This window comes from Serinus canaria, chromosome 10 (genome assembly GCF_022539315.1).
Source record: "Serinus canaria isolate serCan28SL12 chromosome 10, serCan2020, whole genome shotgun sequence".
In the NCBI taxonomy this organism is placed as follows: Eukaryota; Metazoa; Chordata; class Aves; order Passeriformes; family Fringillidae; genus Serinus; species Serinus canaria.
The window spans coordinates 19,476,390-19,494,700 of NC_066324.1; the positions used below are offsets into that span (position 1 = coordinate 19,476,390).

The window sequence follows — 18,311 nt, forward strand, 5'->3', positions numbered from 1 at the left end:
TCTGGGGGCTGACAAGGGCTTGAAAGGCCAGAGTCACCACACTTCCCCCTTGGATTAACTGCATTTCCTGACAGGACACCAAAAATTTACCTGGGAAATTCCTGGCTCTGGTGCTCTTTCAGCAGCTCGAGGGTCACAGGTTTTCCCTTCAGAACAAGCATCCAAATACTCATTCTCCACCTTGCAGGGTCTCTTTAAAAGCTTTACTCTCAGAAACCAGTCCCCACAGCAGCTTAGTCCCTTGGCAGGTTCCTTTTCCTGGGTTTCTTTAGTTGGTAAGCCATTAGATGGCAGGAAGCATACCCAGCTGAGTGTTCTGCTGAATGCTGTATACATTTGTGGGGTTCTGGACATAATTACTAGCAAACAGAGATGGAGACAGATGGCTGGAAGCATCTGAGATTTTCACACCTCATAGAAAACCAAAACTTTGTTCTACTTTTAACAGTGCAACGTAGAGATCAGGGTGATTTGGTTTTTTTCAAGTTTTAAAGAAAGAGCTTATCTGCCTCTTCCCCAGCTTGGTTCACACTTCTCTCTCTGCCCCCTTCCTTCTTCCTTAGCAGTGCAGCAGCATGAGGAAGGCAGACAGATGAAGGAAGGGAATAACTCTGAAGACAGAAGAATGCCTTCTCTTTACCACAAAAGTGACCTTTAAAATGCAGAGTCGACTCCAGAGAGCCTCAAGGACTTTCAAAAGAGGAAAGTTTACAGAGACATTTTGGATGGCAGAGGTGGATAGTTTTGCCTCTCCCTCTAACATAAATACAACCCTTTCATGCCAGTACTCTACTGATCTGGTAAACATCCAGATTTCAGTGTGATGGGCAGACAGGACCCTGACTCTGAAATCCTCAACAGCAGAGGTAGCAGTCAAGTCCAGTTCTCAGTTCCTCTCCCCTGCTTTATTTTTGTCTCTAAAGTATAACTTTAATTTGGTGCAACCAATTAGAACACATTTTTGAGCACAAACAGCAGATGTAGTTTGTCCACCAACTGAAACATGGTGTCCTCAGCACAGGTTTGCCTCCCCAGCCCTGTCCCAGCCTGAACCCAATGCCACAAGGCTCCATCACGTTTCCTGTTTGCTTTTAGGTCTTCCAGCTGCAGGAGTGCGACCGCATCACGATCCTGCGCAACTCGCTGTGGGTGCACTGCAACCAGCTGTCCCTGCAGTGTGTGAAGGATGATGAGGTACAGCCTTCCCTTCCCTTCCCTTCCCTTCCCTTCCCTTCCCTTCCCTTCCCTTCCCTTCCCTTCCCTTCCCTTCCCTTCCCTTCCGTCCCTTCCCTTCCCTCCCTTCCCTTCCCTTCCCTTCCCTTCCCTTCCCTTCCCTTCCCTTCCCTTCCCTTCCCTTCCCTTCCCTTCCCTTCCCTTCCCTTCCCTTCCCTTCCCTTCCCTTCCCTTCCCTTCCCTGCCCTGCCCTGCCCTGCCCTGCCCTGCCCTGCCCTGCCCTGCCCTGCCCTGCCCTGCCCTGCCCTGCCCTGCCCCGCCGGCTCCAGGGCAGTGTCCCACTCCTGCTCTCCCAGATGCCATGCAGATGCACGCCTGCATGCAGGCAGGCTGTGTCACTTGGTGGCACTGGTGTGCCCTCTTTGGTGCGCTGGGAATGCTCCCTGCTCCCAAAACACTGCTGGCTGTGCTTGGGCTCGGACTCCATTTTAAAAAAGGCACCCAGTCACGGCCTCAAAAGTGGAAGATGTAAAGAATACACCAGATTTGACTTTGAACGGCTGTTTCCTGCTATTAACTTCTTTATTGAAAAGTTCTGGACTGCCTTTGTCCTGCTCTCTTTAAAGACTATCCAGAGCACAAACAGGTGTGTTTGCAAGAACATAGGTACAGGGGGCAGGCTGAAGAGCAGCCAGGTCAGACATGTACCATGCATAAAGTTTCTTAAGGGGACAATTACCTCAAGAGCATTGTTTGTGAATTCAGTGTGAAATGTTAAAAGTGAAATTCAACTCTTGCCTTCTGTTTTGCAGATGTATGAAGAGGTTCGGGTCAGCTTGGAGAACTGTGTTGTAGAGTCAGACATAGACTACTTCATTAAGACAAAAATGACAGGAACACAACCTCCAGGTAATTATTCCCACTGATCCTGTCAGATGGCTTGTGCAGTGCACGTCATTTGGAGGTGCAACCAGCTGGAGGAATTCCTGCTCCAGCTTTTCATTCCCACCTGCCATGGCTCACTTCCCCCACACTGTGCTGCCATAGCTGCCTGAGTGATGCTCTAAGTGGGATAGCAGAATGATCCAGCTTAAAAATAACCCTCCAAGGAAGAAAAAACTCCTTTTGGCTTTGCAGCCAGGCTCCTTTCACAGTACAGCTGAATTGACACCACTAAGGAGGTGGCAAATTGCCTTGCAGAAATGGCAACTTCAGCTTCCTGCAGTGTGACAAGACAGAGCCACCTCACGACAGACCTGCACCCCACGTCCCCTTGGCAGAGGTGCTGCCTCCTCATCTGCAGCACAGAGAAGTTTTCTATTCTGTTCCCCATGCCCAGTGGGGAACAACAGGTCTGCTCTCAGGGACTTTGCATAAGCCAAGACTTTGGGAGAAATTCTGAATGGAATTGGCTCTGTCCCAGCACACAGAGCTGCTGTCAGGTTCACAGGCTCTGTCCTTTCAAGGCAAAGCTGCCTTCTCCTTCAGGGCTCAAAACCTCTGGTCTGAAATGGAGATCGACCCAGCATGGGCCAAGAGCAGGTGGGAAATGAAAACCTGCTGCTCCAGGGTAGGAGTTCTCCAAACAGCCTGCAGGAAAGGAGCTGTCTCATGTGCCACATGGCCAGACACAAACCACACCTTACTTCAACAGGCAACACAAGAGAGTTACATAAAATCCTTCCATGCTAGGAGCTGTACAGGTACAAAATCAGGGCCTGATCCCTGGGGATAATTATCTCCTACAAGAACAAGTTCCACCCCTTTGATTTCACTGCAGAGCTCAAAGCTGGCAGGGATTGCACCCCAGGCCCTTCTGCAGCAGAGCTGGGTGCTGCCACTAACTCAGCACTGAGCTATCTGAGGCCTGCTTTCCACTCAGCCTTTTTGCCATAACTCTTACAGTGCCTAAAAATTGGGATTTTGGGAATTTTTTCAAACTAGTATATTGCTGCTGGTGCACTGGATGCCATTTTGCTGCTGTAGTTTGTTCTTCTTCACATAGAGGATTTAAATTCACTGATAAGGAGAATTTACCCAGGAAAAATTACATTTTTAGTGGCAGAAAGGAGAATTGTGCCTTGCAACAGTGTGAAACAACTTCTGTATACTAAGAAATGTGTAATTCTCAGCTGGTGTTTTTTTGGTTTAGGTTTTTGGGGGTTTTTTTCCTATTTGAGATTTGTCATTCTCCAGTCACCCAGGAAATTTCTACAAAAAGCTCGTGGCCATGTCAGAGTCATTTCTAATAAGAACTAGGTGGAAAAACCCCTTGAGAGCTTCATGAAAGGCAAAGAAAAGCCTGACTTGTTTTTTTGTTGTTTATTTTTGTCACCTTCTAGAAAGTGACAGAAAATGTTCTGGAAGCAATATCCTAATTTCTCCAGAGCTCTGGCTAAAGAGGTTGCACTGTGGCACGTGGTGAGCTGTTGGTCTGTGCTGTTATTTGCAGAAGGCAGGAGGAAGCCCAGGTGTCATTTGGCATTGTGTGGCAGAAGACCTGTGACCAAACCTTCCTGATGCTCTTGCTCACTTCCTTTTCTACCCAGTCTTACAATGCCCTGGAAACTGCACCAAGGTGACAGTGCAGAAGGGAACAGGAGACCCCTAAACTGGTCAGAAAACTCCCTAATTACTGTGAGGCTTATTTGCAGGGATTCTTCACTCTCTCTAGTCTGCTCTGCTCAGTATCTTGGCTGATGCAGTGTGAGAATGTCAACACAACCTTTAGCCCCAGTCTCATGTCTTTCTTACCGTGCTGCTATCAGGGCTGAGATAAAACACTATCACAGGCTTCACTCGTGTTTGCCTGGCTCTCACTGGAGCAGGCAGAAAGGCTGTGTGGCCACCAGCTGTAAGAACTGCACTGGGAACTCTGAGCTGACAAATAAATCCATCTGTAACCATTTCATCTGTAAAGCTACATTTGGAAATGGTCTGAATTTCACCCTTAACGACACCATGGGGGACAGCGAAGGAACTGCAACCTAAACGTGTTTGAGAGAACAAAACCCAAATATCTCTGGGTAAACAGCAAATAAGCTCTCAGGAGGCAGATGGGGGAGGTAGGAAAGGTGAGGAAACACAAGCAAACACCAGGAAATTGCTCGTTACTGCTGCAGGCAATAACACTCAGAAATCTCCCCAGCTCTGACAAAAATTCCTGACTGGATACACTGAGGAAAGAAGAAACAAAATGTGTGCAGCAAATTCTGTCATGAACACGGTTTAGGGCACTCAGTGGCCATACTCTGCCCCCTTAAATCCTGAGCTTTGAGGCCATAGAAGGAGCAGCCATGGAGGAAACTGCCTTCCTCTTTAGGGCAGTCACAGCTCCTGGGATGGGCCTCAGGCTGAGGGTGCCCTGCACCAGGGCCATGGCTTTCACAGCCACTGGAATGGCTTCTGTCCAGCTCCCAGGCTCTCCTGAGCTGCTCCAGCCTCATTCCAGGTGTGAGAGACAACTGCTCACTTTGCAAATTTAAAGAGGTTTATTAACCCTTAATAAAAATACAGCAAAGGACTCCACAAGGAAAAAGCTGCAGTGCTGGGAACTGCCCCCCGTGGATACCACAAGGCCAGTTCATCTTCAAGGTGGATGCTCAGGCTTTTGTACCCCTGGGGGTGGCATCAGCCAGCCTGGCCCCTCCCAGAGGCTGTCAGGCAGTTCTTCTTTGCCATTTACCCGTGCAGACTGCTCTGTAACTGGATTGGAGGTCAGGTGTTGCCATGCTCACCCCCTGAGCACCCCCAAGCTTTTCCATGCCCACCTGCCCCAGGTAAGGGACACCTGTGCAGCTTCTTGTACCTGTCCTAGACAGCCCAGGCTGTCTGATGGCAACAGTACAGGGGGGAAAGGGAACTGTGGGGAGAACAGAGGACATCCAAACTACAATAACATAACTGTACATCACTAAAGCTTCTCTTAATATTCACACAATAGTTATTCCTTAATTGCGAGAGCCAATCATCCTGTGATCCATCTCTAACACAGGTGAGCGCAGCCAGGTGCTGCCCTGAGCTTGCTCCAGCAGCCCCAGGGCACATGGTGGCAGGGAGCAGAGTTGTCTCAGTGGTTCTTGTTTGAACACCTGGTTTTCCTTGCCCTGTGCAGATGCCATAGGCTACGAGAGATACTCCGGCAGGGAGCCCGGCCGGCGCAGCCCCAGCCAGTCCTGCGGCATGATCAAGAGGTGAGGCCAGAGCTCCCTGCCCACAGCAGCAGCCATGCCAGGCACAAAACACCTCTGGGGAGCCACTGCTTCCTCCAGTGTAGCAGGAGGCAGCAGGTAGCAGTGAGTGTGACTTGACAGAAGAAGTGAAGGCATTGAAATGCAGTGAGAGTGGTTTTGGGGTGCCCCGGTGGGAAGAGGATGGGGATGAGTCCATCACACAATTCCTGGGCCAGCAGGGGGAGGGAGCAGCCAGAGCTTCCTCTTTGCTACTGAGTCAGGGCACGGAGCAACACAACCAGTTTGTTCCAGGGAGGGGGAGGTGAATGTGGCTGGGAGCAGAGGCTGGAAGAGCCTTCCTGTGGGACCGTTCCTGCATGCTTACAGCAGCACTCAGCTGAGCAGAACAAAGAGCTGCTCTCTCTGTCTGCAACCAAGGGGGAAAACACAGGGTGGAAAAACTGGGAGGAAATTTCCCTCATTCTGATCCATTTCTGCTGGTAAATGTTAGATCATGGATGCAGTTATAACAGCAGAAGAGCGTGGTGCCTCTATTGGTATAAATATTTTATACTAAAATGGCAAATTCACAGTGGGGAGGGCATCACAGTTAAAGCAGAAGAGATTTAAAGTTTAACAAGCCCTATGACATGGCAAGGACAGGAAGCAGGCAGTGATCTCCCATTTGGAATGTGGTCCAGGCTTGCCAGGGAGCTGCTCAGGGTTGTACACAAGGCTTTGTTTTCCAGTTGGAAACTGGATCTTCTCTCATAATGAATTCACTGCTGCATCCTGTGCAGTTACATAAGACAATTGTCCTGCCATTCAGAGCACAACTGTGAGCAGCATGGGCAAGGAGCCTGGAGAGACTCAGCCTGAGTCTTTCAGGAACTCTTGAGGGAGGATATCCATTTTCCAGAAAAACTGAATGTTCACTAGCTGAAAAATCAGACCCTTTAAATATGCCTTAAGCATGCAATGCTATTTCTATCTCTGCTTGAGAATCCTAACCCATTTTCTCACTTTACTTAGTCTTCAGTACCCAGCTGTGATATAGGAAATAACTAGGGATAGATTAAAATAAAAATTCACTTAAACTCACAGATTTTAGAAAGACTTGTTACACAGGCTCTGTATTTGAAATTGTATCAGGGTTTTCCTTAAACACAAAGAGATGTTAATCTCTTATAAGCAACTGACAATTTTCATCATTTTAACCTTGTGGAATAATTGGAGTTTCACACCCTGAGCCTTTGGCTCTACAAAAAAATATTATCTGCTGCATTTCATGCACAATTTAGTGAAGGCTGATAGTGGATAGTCTGCTGCAGTTTTAAAAACATTTTTAAAGGAAGATAAATATATCTATAGCATAAAAGAAAATAGAAGGCCATGGGAAGAGATGACATCTACTCTGTGAAGCAGATGGAGGGAAGGCTGAGTCAGAGCTGAGATGAAGGAATGCTCATACCCAGGCCTGTTCACTCATTTTGGTTTTGGCTTCTCTTGGTTCTGCAGATTCTCTGGACTACTGCATGGGAGCAGTAAAAACAACACAGAAACTGCCACTCCTTCAGCCCCTCCTCTGGGTATGCTCTGCAGGAAATCAGTTTACCAGATGTGTTTGTTTTAGATTGTGTTGCTAAACCAGGCTTTGACACGGAGCAGAAGTGTACAGCAGATATTCACATGTTAGCAGGCAAAAGTAGTCTGGAAATTATTTTTGCTCGTATGTGTATTAACAAATTTCCCAATTTAAAGTGCCAAATAATCCACAGCGTCTTCAAAACCTCCATCTAGGCAGGGGGGGCCTGTACATTCAGAGCAGCAGTCTGACACAGTTACTAGGTTTTCTCCTTGTGTAGCATAACTACTACTAAAAAAACCCACATGCAGTTTTTAACACAGCAGGCATGTGGCTTAGGAATACAAATATCCATCTCAGCTCACAGTTACACTGTTGTCGTGTAATCCTTATAACTAGGAATTTATCAGATGATATTTAAAACCCAGTATTTTGACTGTGTAAAAGGTAACAGTTTATGACATTATTATTGATTTGATAGTAAACAAAAGCATTTTAACTGTAGCTCTTACCAAATGAGAAGTTGCTTTCAAACAGCTTTAAAATCAACTGCCCCTGTCAGCCCTGCCTGCTTGGGCACCCACAAACACAGCCCAGACTCTTGCTGCACTTGGTGCTCTGCAGGGAAAGCCCCAGACAGATGCTGGGAAGAAATGAGAAGTTTCCCTAATTACAACAAGCTGTATTAAAACAAAACCTCTGCAAAAAAAGTGATGTCCATGACAAATAGCCACTTGAGAGCTGTATAAACCACTGGAAAATGTCTGGTGGCCCATTGGCACACTATTTTCCATTTTTTTTCAAGGGGAAAAGGAAAGTCCTGTGTGAGCCAGGGAGCTGCTAGAATTTTATAGCCCCAGCAGCAACTTCTTAAACCATTTCAAGCAGTGTTTCCCTCCTTGGATTGTGCTTTACCAGGGGGAACCCTTTTCCAACCTGAGGCTGATGCTAGTTTCTGACCTCCCACAAAGTTCAGTGGGTGCATTGTCAGCCCATCAATGGGGGACAGCTTTTGTGCAAGATTTACCTACAGCTCACAGCAGCTTTTCTATGTGTGTGCATCTCCAGGCAGAGAGAGAACAGAAAGCCTTGTGTTTGTGAACTCTTGCATATGATCCCATGCTTCTATAAGCAACTGAACTCTTTGTTTCTGTGCTGGGTATTTCTTCCTTATTTCCCCCCCTTGCAGAGAGAACAGAAGGAGTCTATGCATCCATTTTTGTAAATGAGAAAGCTGAGATCACGTCATCACAGGACTACAGAGTACTCTATGACTACACAGCCCAGGTAAAAAAGGCTTCCAAATAAACACTTCAGAGAATCACATTTCAAATCAGTGATGCTGATTGAAACATCCTGGAAGGGTAAATTCTGTGAAGGAGATGTTACTGTCATCTTACAGCCAGAGACATGATCTGTCCTGCTCCAGTTTAGCACACTGGTTCTCCATGCTGGAGAGGGCAGAATCCCATGAAGGACATTCCTTCCCTGTACTTCCATGTAGCAAGCTGCAGAATCACAGTGGATGTGGTTCATCTGCCAACAAAAGACTGTTAAAGAGAACAACCTAGATCCTGAACTGGGATATTGAACTCTCCCTGACTCCAGTCCTAACCAGGCAGAATACCTTCAGTAAAAGGTTGGGAATGGACTGGCTATAAATATTTGCTATAAATATTAGCTAATATTAGCTAATATTTGCTAATTGGACTCCAGAACCTGGACTCCAACCCCACCTGCTTTACATGTCAGCTTAAAGGTGCCTTTTATTACCTTTAGATCAGCAGAAGAAACAGCATCCAGGATGTTTTATGTCTCAGTGCAGAGAGAGCCTCTCACCAAGGGACCTGCCACCAACAGCCAACCTAATAAATGTGACAGTGACAAAATAGATAAATGCCAGATAAATTATGAAAGCATAGAAAAAGCTCAAAGGGAGCACTTTCCCTTAGGTACAGCAGTATTCCAACACCTTTCATTCAATGTTGTTTTTTTTTTTTTCTTAATTTTAAACTTTCTTTTATTATTTACATGAAATTTCATGCAAGCACAGTTGAAAGCACCTCACTGTTAATGGCAGTTCCCCTAAGGAGACTACTGGATCACCTCATTTCTCCAGGAGTCCCTTAAAACTGTGCCACACAGGGATATTCCCTGCTGAGAAAAGAGCCTGTTACTGCCTTTAGTATATTGTACATTGAGGCCTCTCATTTTTTGAGTCCATTCTTACCTACTCAGGTGCATTAAATTCAGTTTTAGCTGACACCTCAAACGTCCCTGGAAGCCTCCCTAATGCTGTTTTCTATTTACTACACTGTGGGCAGCAAAGTGGTTTCCTATGGAAAATAGGACAGCACCACTGAGCACTGATGGCTGCCTGGGAGCTCAGGGAGAGCTTATTTGCAACTACTGCAGTTGTCTGGGGATGAAAGTCACCGCTGTCCAAGAGTCCCTGTCCCCCACTGGTCACTGCTGTCCCCTGCTAAAAGAAGTGAGAGATCTATTTCAGGCATGGATTAGCAGAGACACTGTTATCCCCCTTAGGAATTAAGCTGTGCTCCATTTAGCAACACCTGCAGACTATGCAGGTCATAGTGAGCTGCTTTAGGAGAGTGGTGTTTAACCCCTTCCAGACTTCCCCAGTGATAAAACCACCAGGTTGCGCAGGAGGAGGCACCCTGGAGGCTGGGGAAATCTGAGCATCTTACAGAAATAACCAAAATGTTTAATGTTGATGAAGAGCAGGATTTAAAAACCCCACCAGATAGTTCTTGGGAGCCCCTGTGCTGTCAGGCTGTCCCCATTTCTCCCCCTGTCTCCTTTCAGAACGTGGATGAGCTGGACATCAGTGAGGGGGACACCGTGGTTGTCATTGCGGAGAACGAGGACGGCTGGTGGACAGTAGAGAGGAACGGCCAGAGGGGCTTCGTGCCAGGCTCTTACCTGGAAAAGCTCTGATGGAAAGGAGCCCCACTCCTCAGACTTTACAAACATTCTATTACTGAAAACAATCAGCACACAAGGTCTGCTTCAGCTGACCAAGAACATCCCAATAAGAATGTTTTCTACAACCACCAGTCAGGAAATAACCAACTGACCATGCTTTTCTCTCCCTTGCTCCTGCTTCATCCCACTGTTCTCCTGGCCTACACTGTCTGAAAAAACCATCTTTACTCCTGAGAGATTAGGACCTGCACGTTTTGGCACAGTCACACCCTCAGCACACTGTTCTGCCAGCAGTGTTTCTGAGCTTGCTGATCCTGGGAGGAAAATCCCACCCAGATCTCAGCTGTGCAAAGGGAAAGCTCACAGAAGCAAGTGCAGTTTCTGCAGGCTGGAGGACTGTCCCCAGCCAGCCTGGGAGCCACCCTTATGGTCATGACACATTCTCTGCCATGGATCCCTTTCTCCCCATGCACAGGCCATGCTGGCATTTTTGACAGAGGAAGGTTTATCAGTCAAGATGAAAATACAAAAAACAGTGAATGCATCCAGAGAGGAGCACCTGAAGGACCAGGACACGTCCTCTCACATCACAACCATCTCCTAACACAATGGAATCCATGCTAGCCACGGGCTCTGCTTTGCTCTGGATTCTGGGACAGATGATGGGCCCAAGGCTTTCTTTTGCTTTGGCTGGAAGGTTTCCCTAGCACCTCTCTGGGATGATGAAGTTTAAAAATCCAACAAGACAAACAGCAGCTAAGCCAAGCCCTCCAGCAGTGCTGCCCTGCCCTGATTCCTCTCCTGTGAGCCCCAGAGAATTGCCAATTACCTCACCCTGCAATGGCAGCAGGGCAGCCTCCCTTCCCGTGCTCAGCCTCTCCTGCCCAGGCTGCTCTGGCTCCCTGTGCTGCCTGCAGCCTCTGCACCTCTGTGATTGCTGCCACAGGGACACCCTGGGCTCCTTCCAGCCATCTCTAATGTGCTCATTCTGCAACAAAACCTCTTCACAGGTGCTGCACTGGGCAGGTTCACTGTATGTCACAGATTTCAGCTCTATCAGTCTTTCCAGTTTAATATTTAAGAATGTTTTCAGCTGTTACTGTACTGTACAAGGGATTGATGGATAGTTTCTGCCATTCTTCCCTTTTCAGTATTCCAAGATTAAAAACTTTTAAACCTGGTGATTTAATTTGAATCAGAGCAAATTATTTCTGGGGGCAGAATGACCATTTGCCAAGATTTCAGGCCTTAAAACTGAATGAATCAAGACACTGAAAATTAATCTTATTGCTACCTGAAAGGCATGGAGGAGAGAGGGCCTGTTAGCTCAGACACACAAAAAAACACAAAAGAAAAAGGTGTAATGGTCAATGCAATCTTTTCTTAAATGAAACACAGTGAAGGTCCAAGGCACTTGCAGCATCTTATTTGAACTTCTGTTCCAGGCCCTTTCCCTTTGGCTGCCTGCAGTCCTTCCCACACTCCCCAGTTCCCCCCAGCACATCCACAGCAGCCCCTGGCACCAGCCCAGGCTCAGGGGCTGGGATGGCACTGAAAGCAGCAGAGTAAGAGCAGCACTGCCCAGGCTGGAAGGGAAGGGGAGACCTCTGTGACACCTCAGGTGACACAAAGGACAGCACGAGTGGAGCAACAAGCACAGCATCCCTTCTCAGCCACAGCAGGAGAGGAAACCAAAAGCACAAGAGATTTAATGTATTCACTTCTTGAACACTCAATCTTCCACAAAGAAGACTGTAATGAACCAATAAATAAATAAATAGATATAGATGAATATTTTGCAGATTATCTTAATTGAACAGAAAAAAAACCCCAAAACCACTGAGATGCACCTTCTCTACTGATGTGGGACACAGATTTTGCAGGACTCCTCATTTCCCTGGGGGCCCAACTTCACCCAAGGCACTGCAGGGCCTAGTCCTGATTGCCCTGGACCCAGCTGCAGATCATCTTTGCTTCCATGGACCACGTGGTCTACATCACCAACAGACAGCTGGTGGAATTGTGGCTGCTCTTTCTCTCCCACCAAATCATTCCATATTTTTGCTGTTAATTTCCTTTCTACCAACCTCTTCTTCTGTCAAGTAAGCACTGTTGAGTGGCAAGAGGCTATAGATATTTCAAAATCTCCCCAGTGTCACAGCATTTGAGTTCCACATGCTAACTCCAGACTGTTCAGGAAATGAAAAAGCAGCAGCAGTGTTTTCTCATGAATCCTCTGCTTCACATTGTCTAGATATGGCTTGGAAGTACTTATCAGCCAAATGCTTCAGTTTGCCCTATCTGCATGGCAGCACTTGTCACAAATAGAACAGAGATATCAAGGAATACCCACACCCTCTGAGAACGGCCACATTTTAGGCATCATCCATCTACCCACCCCCATCAGCAGGAAAAGCAGGAAGGTCAGTTGTAGGTTGCTGCCTTAGTAACATTGCCCTTATTAACCTTTCCTCTCCAGTTTGGTAACATTTGGGCAATAAAAGTGACACAATCAAGTTATTTTTCAATTTTCAGCTAAGGTGAGAAGCTGAAATGGGCCCTTTCCAGTGGCATTCTTTTACTAAAGTCAAAATGTGTATTGTTTTCTTTTACCATTTGCTACCAGTTAAGGAGAAGAACAGGAAAACCTGTATGAAATAACATTTAACCAATGACAACCACACGTAATTAGGAAATGTCTGCAAGTGCAGGGTGAGGTCCATCTCTGCACAGAACAGATTTCTGCATAGTAAAAGCCCACAAGCCAGTAGTCACAACAAAGTAGTATCAGACTAGAAACAGAGATCCAACAGACCCAGCTCTTGGACAACCAGCACAGCCAGGCCTCCTGCCAGGCTCAGTGATCATAGAGCCAACCAGCTTCCAGCATTTCCAACAACCAGGCAGCTAAGAGGAAGAAATCTACCTCTTCCCAGCTGGGCATGTAGCAACAGCAGGAGCACAGTGACTGATCAAGGTCTGAGGTGTTTGCCACCTCCCCCAGGACCCCTGGACTGAGCTCTGTAGTGGGAACGAGCCCAGCACACATCAGCCAGAGAGGTAACAGATCACAGGCAAAAACAGTAGCAACTCTGACCTTGGCTTCCTTCTTGTCTCAGAGATGAACTCGTGGTCCGACTCTCCTCTCCAGAGGTGATTTTCTCCCAGCTGCAGCTCATCCCTCACTGATTACTGAATGCAGCTGAAGTGGAAGCCCATGGATCCAAGAGGAGATCATTTCAGCCAGGCACCAGGTGGGGGTCTGACAGGAGCCTGGGTGGGCATTGAGGAACACCCAGCTCAGCACTGGTGGGTAAATCACACACTGGGGTACCACAGAAGCTCCCTCCTGGCAGTACCACTGTGCTGTGACTCAGCTGTGCAGCACAGGGGACTCTACACCAGTGCTATCCAAACATGCTATGGAAGGTCACACTCCAGTGTGGAGTGGCAATGACTCTGCATGGGACAGGACACACTGTAGAGGCCTGAACAGCAGCCTAGACTGCTCAGCACCATCTCCTTCCCCTGGCTTCCTTGTTCTCCAGCTTGCAGGGCTGGGGCACTGGACACAAGAGCAGTCAGCAGCCACACAAATAGCAGTACTTCCCATGGCCTTACACAGGAGCTATACTCTGAGCTAGTGAGCAAGACAGTTGTGATGCTGAGTCTTATCTGCCTTCTGGAAAATAAATGGCTGCTAAGGGACTGCAAGGGCTGATGGGCTGGGTTTTGTAGGGGAAGAATGCTTGTGTGGAGAATGAGATTCTGCAAGAGGAATTAGTGTCCTGCCTGTGATTATGTTATTAACAAAATGCCAATGCTGCATTCACTTGAGAGGGCAAAGAACTACTCAAACTGTTAGCCATCATCTATTCTTTGTTAGCAATTACCTAAATTCAGCAGCCAGCTCACATTTTGCTCAGAGCCACAGCTATCTCCAGATTTGTGCACTCCTGGATCCTGCACAGTGCAAATCTGATCTGTTTCTAGAATAGCTGGATAATTATATTTCCATCAAATTAGCCAGTTCCACGTGTACAGGGCTCAACTTGTCATTTAGCAGCTGACACCTGATCTGGGGCAAAGCTGCAGGAACACCATCAAGAGCACATTTGCAGCCCATCACTGCTGGGTGACATGTGGCTGCAGCCATTCTGTCCCACACACTGGCCCAAAAGGCAGATTTACTGAGTTGTTCTATTCTGACTGAACGCACAGACTAAGTTTCGCTTTTAGATAGAAAACTCTAACAGAAACCACCGTGTACTTCCAGCAAAATCGGCAGAAATCAGAGTTTACATCTGAAATTTCTAATGAGACAGTATCATCCAAAACCACCAGGCAAACAGAACTCAACTTAGAGCAGAGCTTCGAGTTAATAACCAGGGATTCCACATATCATCCTGAGGGTACAAAACCAGCTGGGGGCAGAGGTGAACTAGGAACAGATACCTTAAGAGGATGTTTGAAAGCAGGGGGAATTTTACTTACCAGATCGAAAAGAGCCATTGTTAACCAGATTTGGAAGCTTAAAGCAGCACACTATCCCAGCTTTGCTGCCCTTACCCCTAATCAAGGCAGACAGAGAGAGAAGTAACCAGTGTGTTAATGGGTGCAATGCTGAATGAGCTACAGCTGCAGAAGTGGTGCTTTGAAATTCTCTGACTGAAATGCAGGCATTTGCCTCTGCCTCAGGGTAAATGGATACAACAGTACAGCCCAAGACATTCCAGCCTGAACTCGAATGAAATTTCCTGCGTGTCAAATTACACACTTGGATTGTTCAAGCAGCCCAGGCTAAACCTTTGAATAAATCAATGGCTTCAAGAAGCAAAGGTGTGACTCTGGAGAAGTCGCACCTCACCCCTCAACTTCCCCACTCATCGTGGGGAGCTGTAATTCACTCTGACACCGAGCTGAAAATCCTCCTGGCACACTCAGCATTTTGGTGATTGCTCAATCTCAGACCCAGCCTAAACAAAGGAGCATTGGGTGGTGGTCGGATCAATATTTGCAATGGAAAATCTCGTACAAAAGGACAAATTTTGTTGTGTACACATGGCTCGTTTTGTAACAGGGCCGGCTGGCTCTGAGGAAGGGCTGCAGACATGAGAGAACATCTCACACTCAGTGCAGGGAGCCTGTGGGGGAGTTCAGCGCATTCCCTTCCACCCTGCAAGGACACAAATGCTCAACAGCTGCATCCAAAGAAGGATTGTTCTGAATTTTTAAGCCGACAACAGTCCATGGAGGAACTTCTTGGGAAAGTGATGAACTTTAACCTTGCCAGGATAAGAATGCTAACGTAAGCGTGAAGGGGAAAGCTTTCAATACACTGATAGACGTGAGAAATGTTTTGTCTTTAGAGAAAGGCTGCACAGCCCTTCTTGTGTCTGAGCCCGGGCTGAGGAAGGGAAACTTAAGCGACAGTGACTTTGTTCCACTAAGTGGCAGCTAAAGGTTTCACTAGGTCACTGCTCAATTCAGCAGCCCCGGGAGGATGCAAAACCAAAGAGGGACAGAAGGCATCTGGGGAAATGCATCGTCCCTGCTCTGCAGGGTCCTGTGCCAGCTTTTATAACCACAGCACTTATCAGCACAAGTTCTAAATTTAACTTATGTTTCCTCAGTGTCTGTAATGTATCCTCAGTGCACCACTTCTCAATGCTGAAGGTGTTACTGTACAGGGGAAACAAAGCTATCAGGATAAATGCTGGATTTAAGCTTTCAAAATGGACATTGCACTCAAAGGGCAAAACCAGTTTACAGAGTGCAAGGCTACTGCACCAAGCACGCTTCCCAACGTTGGGGCATTCTCTGAGGCCTGGAAGTCCAAGGAGTGCTCAGTTCTGCAGTGTGTACTGGGAATTGAGTGCTGACTGTTGCCTGTGAGGTGCTTGGTAAGGGCTGGCACAGGACTCAATGCCACCTTTGCCACAGGGGCTTCATTCCTCTCCTCCTTTCAGCTGAGAATGTATGAACACTACCCCTGCACACACTCATGGGCTGGCACACTCGTTCAATGCAATTCAATGGCAGACTCATTCAGGCCTGCTGCTTCCCTTGTCCAGCTGAGAAAAAAACTTCAGGACTCCATTTCAGAAGTGGTTTTCTGGAGCAGACTGCTTTTGCATGCAAGGCATCCTAGATACTGTCAGACCCCACAACTGCCAGTGGTTTGCTTAAGTGTTTTATTTGCATGAGGGAAGTGCTTTCCAGTTCTTCAGTCACAGCCTGACCTAGCAAAGGTTGGACAGGACAGCCATCCTGGAAAATGCCTAAATTATTCTCTGAAATGGGGAGGGAGCCCACTTGGTGAAGAGAGCTGGTAGCTGAAGCACCACACATCCAAATACAGGCAAAGCTGTCTATTTTCTGGAGTGCCAACAGGAACAACTCCATGGTCCTATGCTGCTGTGGCTCATGTTTCCCCAGGCAACCCAGCTTGCAGGCTTCCCTCTGGCAAAGAAAGAAGTTTCAACTCTAGAGCTCTGACACAGCTTTAGCATTCAGGGTCAAGAGAAGCAGGTGAGAGAAGATATGTGGTCCAGTGCATACCACCAGAAAGAAGTGCTTCTTTGCTTGCTCCAGAAGGATCACCAAGTCTCAGGTCCCCAGACAGGAGCTCTGATAATCTCTCACTTGTGCAGGTTTAAGTTCACATCCACACTTAGTCTACAAACTCTGCCCTGCTTTTAAAAGTTGAATAAACTTTGTTTATCTACAATGTAAATACCCCACACAGAACAACTGAACTCCCGTCCTGGAGTCCAGACACTGAAAGAAGCAACACCTGTTGCCAGGCACAGATCCAGCAGGGATTACTGCAGCCACAGCAAGGACTGAATCAAAGGCATATGCCTGGACTAAATACATATTGTGAGCACAAAACCTGCGTTGTGAAGGCAATTGCCAGACTGAAGGAATAAAGGAGTGAGTGAACAAATCTAATACTTACCTCTGCCACCCTGGGCAGCTGCTAGGACATTAAACATGTCCAGGGGCAGCAGAGGGCCATGGAGCAGCTGTGCTTCCCCAGCACCTCCTCCTCCACCTAGGAACAAATGTCCTGCAGTTTAGCATTATTTAAACACCAAACCTTGTGTTAAGGCATACAGAAGGAAACACAACTTGCCACAGGACTACCTCAGGACTATCTTGTAGGTTTTTTGCAGATAATCCTTTCATGGGGTGGTAGAAGGGCAAGGTTTACACCTCCTACTGTGTAGGGCACAGGCAAACTATGACTGCCCCATCAAAATCACATCATACCCAGACTTTCAACAGATCAGGAGCAACATAATTCTGCTACTTGCCAATGAGTTTGCTCTCTCCTGATCAGTCCCAAAACTGTTGACAAACAGCAAACCCAGTTATCACAACAGACATGAGAGATCTGTGCTGAAGCAGTCTAGGAATAGGAGACTGATCTGCAGGACAGTGGGAATCAGGCCAAGACTGCCAGCACCTTACCCTCCCACAGCCAGGCACAGCTTACAGCAACCAGTTATGCTGCCACTTTATGGGGCACTGCATCACATCAACAGCTTGGCAGAGGAAGCTTTGTGCTCACATCAGTTCAGATGTGGCACAGATGGAAGTCTGCTCTGTGCCTTTTAGCAACAGCCCAAGTTTACATCATGGATTAAAAGAGGCTGGCCCCAGGAGAGCTTTCCAACTGCTCAATGCAGCTCCAGGGGAACAGATCAGCTATGAGAGGCCCAAAGAAGTAAAACTAAGCTTATTATGTGTGGCAAGGACAGCTGCCCCAGTCACTAGGGGTGGCACCCAAGAGCAAAGACTGCAAGGGGTGGGGTAGAGGCTGAGGTGGCATTCTCCAGGCACTGCAGTCACCCCAGAGCGTGCTGCTGCTGCAGGACACAGCACACAGAACACCAAAGAGCCACTGCACTTGCAGACTTGTCGTGTATTCCAGAGGGATTTGTCTTAGGCCCAAGATTAAGCCAGTTACACGATACACTAACTGTCCTCTGGACGCTATCAGTGATACTATTATCACAAGTACTTACCTCAAATCTCATCTGAAACTGTAGCACTGAAGAATCTCATGAGCTGTCCTCCTCTGGCTATCAAGGCAAAACTTCTTTTTTCACTAACTCTGTCCAACTGATCTTGTTAGATCACTTATCCTCTGTTTACTAAGGCAAATAGAGATGATCATGCCTGACTAGACCACAATCTGAATGAGATCTTCCAGTTCTCATGAGCCTCCTATTAGGGTGCTGAAAGGCAGTAAAGCACAGAACTTGCACTGCAACGTACTTAAGTCACTTTAACAGCAATGAGAACAACAAAACCCAATTAAAAACACCCCTGTAGGCACTTCTAATTTCCTGTGTTAAACCCCACTGGATCAGGCTGCAGGAGAGCTCCATGCCTGTGTGCTCCATGCAGCACACACAGATTCACTC

The 18,311-nt window shown here is 47.3% G+C and overlaps 1 protein-coding gene across 4 annotated transcripts in view; it reads left to right on the forward strand.

The window, feature by feature from the left end:
- Positions 1 to 11,668, forward strand: part of PSTPIP1 (proline-serine-threonine phosphatase interacting protein 1) — a 57,947-nt gene extending 46,279 nt beyond the window's left edge. For all 4 annotated transcript variants that reach the window (XM_050978335.1, XM_018923264.3, XM_018923263.3 and 1 more), the window contains 6 exons: positions 1,096 to 1,194; positions 1,986 to 2,082; positions 5,288 to 5,366; positions 6,864 to 6,934; positions 8,120 to 8,217; positions 9,757 to 11,668. In XM_050978335.1, coding sequence (XP_050834292.1) covers positions 1,096 to 1,194; positions 1,986 to 2,082; positions 5,288 to 5,366; positions 6,864 to 6,934; positions 8,120 to 8,217; positions 9,757 to 9,888 — 576 coding nt within the window. In that variant the 3' untranslated portion in view covers positions 9,889 to 11,668. The remainder of the gene's footprint in view (positions 1 to 1,095; positions 1,195 to 1,985; positions 2,083 to 5,287; positions 5,367 to 6,863; positions 6,935 to 8,119; positions 8,218 to 9,756) is intronic.
- Positions 11,669 to 18,311: the final 6,643 nt, after the last annotated feature.